The sequence below is a fragment of the Salvia hispanica genome, chromosome 1 (genome assembly GCF_029641045.1).
Source record: "Salvia hispanica isolate PSC_SH4W2 chromosome 1, Shi_PSC_v1, whole genome shotgun sequence".
Classification (NCBI taxonomy): domain Eukaryota; kingdom Viridiplantae; phylum Streptophyta; class Magnoliopsida; order Lamiales; family Lamiaceae; genus Salvia; species Salvia hispanica.
In genome coordinates this window covers 1,969,783-1,975,782 of record NC_142692.1, presented here as the reverse complement: position 1 = coordinate 1,975,782, position 6,000 = coordinate 1,969,783, and the positions used below count along the sequence as shown (strand labels likewise).

Here is a 6,000-nt window from a genome sequence, read left to right as displayed (position 1 = left end):
AAAATAACCCGATCGAGAAGCTTATTATGTAATTTGTTCCCCCAAAATTTTAATATCTATGAAATGTTCAATAAATTTTGGTCAAAGTGACTTAAATTAGAATCCTTAAACTGAATTTTGATGATGCAAATAAATAAAACTTTATATTCCACATATAAATTCCATTTAATGAGACGTTACTATATACTAGTCCATATCCATGGCTATATATATGAGCCCCCAAACCCTTGAAATCTCATGCACCAAAATGTCTAAAATCATGAGCTTCAAAATCCTCTTCCTAATCACTCTATCACATCTTCTTCTCCAAACATCGGCCCGCAAATGCTTTCTCACGAACGAATACACCGTTCATGTGGTGACCTTCCTCCCCGAGGACTCTCCGCCACTGGAGTTTCACTGTGCATCTGGAGACGATGATCTCGGAAATCATAAGCTTACTAAATTTGGCACCGAATACAAGTTTTCGTTTTGCGATAACATAAGACACAACACTTTGTTCTTCTGTACTCTCAATTGGGGTAAGAAGAAGAAGTCCTTCGACGTGTTCAGATCGTCGTGGAGGAATAAGTGTTCCTCCAGTAACTGCGTTTGGGCAGCTCAAGAAGATGGTATCTATTTCACTACTAAACCACCTGTCTACAACAAAGAATTTGATTGGGAGAATTAATTCTGTGTGTCTAATACTATAATGTTTCTTCTCTGCAAAAATAATTGAACATGAATAAATTTTCAATTTGCGTCTCACTATTTACTAGCACTACTTTAACTACATTTCTCCTCTTCTTTTATTAGATTGATAAATTAAAATACTTATCAATAGTTATCATAAGAATAATTTATATTTTTATTTTAGTTAAACTAAATAGAAGATGAATTGTCGAAATATTGGAATTTATGTTTAATATTTTAGTTAAACATCTTCTATTAATTTTAATATTAACCTAATTGAGAAATTATGATTTGTTTTAGTTTAACTAAAATATTTTATTCTTTTCAAAAGTTAACGTAAGAATGATTTATATTTTTAGTTTAGTTTAACATAAGAATAAAACAAAAACATAAATCATTCTTATAATAACTATTTATAAGTATTTTAATTTATAAATCTAATTAAATTTATAATATTTATAGATTAAATGAAAATAATATTTTAATATAAAATAAACATAGTACGTAGTAATAAAAATGAGAAAGACTAAAATATCCTTGGTATTTCATTTAGGTTAAAAGTGAGTGGAAAAGGGTATAAAAGACTCAAAATAGTGAAAAAGGGTCTGAAATGATATTATACTCATACGTAGAGGCTTACAATGCATTTTTTTAAACATGGGTACCTCTAGCGTTCGACTTGTCATACGTAGAGCCCAATTTTGTAGTTCACTCTTAAAAATAACCCCAGATAACCCTATACTAAGCGTTTATTTCAAAATTGGTCCATTTTCACTGTTTCGTGATGAAAATACCTTTTTAGGGGGTTTTGGGGGATTTGGGCAATTTGTTCTTTTTACACTTTAAATCTGATATTATTTCAGTGATGTACTAAATCTGATATTATTTCAAAATTATCATTCTTCTTCCCTTTTGTCATCCTTCACTTTGTTTCTTTATTTCAATATTAGATTAACTTTATAAAATAAAATTTTAAATTTCAATTTGTTAATATCAATAAATTTTTATTAATTATTAAAATTACTATTAAATAACAAATTAATAGTTTTAATCAATATTTGATAGTGTCTAATATTTAATCAATAAGGTACGACGACGCCTTAGTTTTAATCAATATTTAATAGTTTTAATCATAAATAGATCATATAACACGATTTATTCTGAAATAAATATGCATCTAATGTAAGACTAATATAATTTTTATTTATTAATTTGAAAACAATCAAAATTAACTAGAAAATTTCAACAAAAATTCTCCTATATCAAATTTTTAGTAGTATCAAATTTTTAGTCAACTTCATAATATTTAATCACAAGCAATTATAATAATCGAACGAAGGCTAAATAGAATAGCTCTTATTTTTCCATCATGATTAATCTGTACTTCTTCAATTCAGCTGAATATTATATTAAATAACAAAAATTAATAGTTTTCAATATTTATAGTGTCCATGTATTAATAGTTTTAATTAAACAAATTTATTGATATTTAAAAATTGAAATTTTAAATTTAATTTTATAAAATTAAATCTAATATTGAAATAAAGAAACAAAGTGAAGGATGGCAAAAGACAAGAAGAATGATAATTTTGAAATAATATCAGATTTAGTAATCACTGAATAATATCAGATTTAAAATGTAAAAAGACCAAATTGCTCAAACCCTCCAAAACCCCCTAAAAGGGTATTTTCGTCATAAAATAGTGAAAAAGGACCAATTTTAAAATAAACGCGTAGTCCAGGGTTGTCTGTGGATATTTTTAAAATTCAGGGTTCAATTGCGAGACAAAAGCATAGTCCAGGAACTATTTTTGTAGTTCACTCTTAATTATATAAATCGTTACTGAAATTATAATGCGAAACAAAAAAGCTTTTTCTTTGAAAAAAGAAATGGTAGTAACGTAAAAATATTTGAGCAGTAAATGAATAGTATCTTGATATATTTACTAAAATTCTATTTTATTGCCAGTGACTTATGGCTGAATAGCTTTACCCTTTTTTTATAGACTTGTTTTTCTTATCATATATTTCCGAAACAATAAAGCGTTTCCTTTGAAAAAAAAAAGGTAGTAATGTAAAAATATTTGAGCTGAGATAATTAAATGAATAGTATCCATAATTGATATATTTACTGCATAGCTTTACCTTTTTTTTAGGACTTAGTTTCTTACAGTATTTCTCAGGTTTTAAGTATAAACTCATTTACTTATACACCCTTTTTAGCTTTTTACTAACTAATTCACCATTTGATTACTAAAATAGCCGAGAAGATTATTGTGTAATTTTTTTTCCCAATAATTTTAATATTTATGAAATTTTCAATAAATTTTGGTCAAAGTGACTTAAATTAGACTCCTTAAACTGAATTTTCACGATGCAAATAAAATTAAATTTTATATTCCACATATAAATATCATTAAAAGAGACACTAGTCCATATCCATGCCTATATATATATGAGACCCCAAACCCTTGACATCTCATGCACCAAAATGTCTCAAATCATGATCTTCAAAATCCTCTTCCTAATCACTCTATCACATCTTCTTCTCCAAACATCGGCCCGCAAATGCTTTCTCACGAACGAATACACCGTTCATGTGGTGACCTTCCTCCCCGAGGACTCTCCGCCACTGGAGTTTCACTGTGCATCGGGAGACGATGATCTCGGAAATCATAAGCTTACTAAATATGGCACCGAAGTCAAGTGGTCCTTTTGCGATAACATCACACACACCACTTTGTTCTTCTGTACTCTCCATTGGGGTAAGAAGAAGAAGTCCCTCGACGTGTTTAAATCGTCGTGGAGGAATAAGTGTTCCTCCGGTAACTGCGTTTGGGCAGCTCAAGAAGATGGTATCTATTTCGCTAATAAACCACCTGTCTACAACAAAGCATTTGATTGGGAGAATTAATTCTATGTGTCTAATACTATAATGTTTCTTCTCTGCAAAAATAATTGAACATGAAAATTTTTTCAATTTTGTGAATATTGCGTCTCACTGTCCACTAGCACTATTTAAACTACATTTCTCCTCTTCTCTCTTAGTTTTACAATTGAATGTTAATTCTTGTGCCGTTTCAATTGCCCTTATTTTATGGGACGAAAGAAGTAATATCGAAACGAAAGAAGTACTCCCTCCGTGCCCGATTAAGAGTCACACTTTGACCGGGCACGGGTTTTAAGAAAGTGTTTGAATGTGTAATAAATGGAGATAGGTACTGGAATGTGAGACCTCTTTGAATTTTTGTGTGTAATAAATTTGTTAATAAATGGAGTTAAGTTATTGCATTTTGTGTAATAAATGGAGTTAGGTAATGACATTTTTTATGTTCAAATATAGTAAGTAGGAAGTTTGACTCTTAATCGGGGACGGATCGAAATAGAAAAGTGTGACTCTTAATCAGGGACGGAGGGAGTATAATATAAAATAAAGACGTGATCACAGGAGATGAGTAGAAATAAAAGAAATTTACGTTAGAGTTGTGACCTAATTAATGAGTAGAAATAACGCTTTTAAATTTATTAAGAAAAATGAATGAGATAAAGTAAAGAAACGTTTCATTGTTAATTCATAATAATCTTGATAAAACCTATACTAAATGTGACCTAATTAATGTAAAACGGAAAATAAGGCTTTTAATTTGATTAAGAAATAGGAATGAGATTAACTAAAGAAATCTTCATCGTTAATTCATTATTATAAAATCTATAAAAAAATGTGAATTATATATACTTAAAATGTTGTCTAGAAAGGTATATTAATTAATTACCCGCTTTATCGAACTAGATATATATAAGTAAATTAACAGTTTGCTGAGCTTTTGATTTCTTTTTCGTCCTTTATAATTTCTAGTCTGTTTTCATAAAATATTAAATTACTATTCATGTTTATTGTAATTTAAAATAATTATGAAATCATATACGTTGTACTATTCATATGATGATTGTGATGTTAGTCTGCGACAACTTATGGCATTTCACTACCTAGCCATTAATTACCCTTTGTGACTAAGTCTATTAATAATTCATCAAAAAATTTAAAATTCTTTAATTAGCCTATTAGCACACACATTACATATTAATTGTGTGAGAGTAATGTACATGTCCTATCCTATGAAAGAAAGGCTCACCTTAAAATTAGGTTACAAGTCGACTCAACTCGTCCCCCTATTTTTAGCATTTCCATTTCTCCTGCTTTTCTACATCCATTTACCATCAAAATAAATAAATAAAGGAAAGCAAACCATTTTTTGGAAAAATAGATCTTATAACTTGAGAAAAACTTTATTCATTATAAACTATGCCTACAACTTTGCAACTACTAACATCTTAAAAGCTCGGTCATACAACAACTTATTTTTAGTTATAATTTTGGAAAAATGGAATGAAGAAACGTCCTCTTTTTTGTTAATGGACAAGAAATCATGCGTGCATTACTACCTAAAATTGGATAGAAATGATTCCACAGAATTGATTAGAAATTATGGAATTGATTACTGAAGATTTAGTAAATCATTTCCTCAACATGCAATTAAATGCTGATTACTAGAAACTTAATCTTCTTAAATGATCAAAGAAGATGTAGTATATATGGAGTATATATTAGATGTATTCCCTCAGTTCCACAGTAATAGAGACATTTCATTTTCTGCCCTCGTTTTAAAAAAAATGATATTAAATGGTTAAAGTGGAGAGATAGTAAAGTAAGAGAGAGAATAATGTAGAGAAATGAGTACGCAAAATTACTTTATAATTACTTTTTTAAAATGAGTACACAAAATGAAATGTCTCTATTACTGTGGTCTGTGGAACGGAGGGAGTAGTATATTTCCTAAATCATTTCCTCAACATGCAATTTTTTATGCCCCATTAATGAAAAGATCAATCTACCAATATAATTGAAGATATATGGAGTATATTTTTAGCTCTAAATAAAAGATATTTTGTTACAATACACTACTATAGTAGTACCACATTTGACATTTCCATGACTATATATATGAGCCCCCAAACCCTTGAAATCTCATGCACTAAACCAAAATGTCTCAAATCATGAGCTTCAAAACCCTCTTCTTGATCACTCTATCATCACATCTTCTTCTCCAAACATTGGCCCGCACGTGCTTCTTCACGAGCGAATTCACCGTCCACGTGGTCACCTTCCTCCCCAAGAACTCTCCGCCTCTCGAGTTTCACTGTGCATCCGGAGACAATGATCTCGGAGATCATAGGCTTACTACTTATGGCGCCCAATACAAGTTTTCGTTTTGCGATAGCATAAGACACAACACTTTGTTCTTCTGCACTCTGCATTGGGGCAACAAG

General features: G+C 29.7%; 2 protein-coding genes across 2 annotated transcripts; both read left to right on the top strand.

The window, feature by feature from the left end:
* Positions 1–247: 247 nt before the first annotated feature.
* Positions 248–670, top strand: LOC125221476 (S-protein homolog 5-like). Its single transcript, XM_048123596.1, has one exon. The coding sequence runs from the start codon at positions 248–250 to the stop codon at positions 668–670; it is 423 nt and encodes a 140-aa protein (XP_047979553.1).
* A 2,493-nt stretch (positions 671–3,163) lies between these two features.
* Positions 3,164–3,586, top strand: LOC125221477 (S-protein homolog 24-like). Its single transcript, XM_048123597.1, has one exon. It carries the CDS (start codon positions 3,164–3,166, stop codon positions 3,584–3,586), a length of 423 nt encoding a protein of 140 aa, XP_047979554.1.
* Positions 3,587–6,000: the final 2,414 nt, after the last annotated feature.

Coding starts and splice junctions, on each gene's coding strand:
- LOC125221477 (XM_048123597.1), top strand. CDS start 3,164: ATGTCTCAAATCATGATCTTCAAAATCCTCTTCCTAATCACTCTATCA.
- LOC125221476 (XM_048123596.1), top strand. CDS start 248: ATGTCTAAAATCATGAGCTTCAAAATCCTCTTCCTAATCACTCTATCA.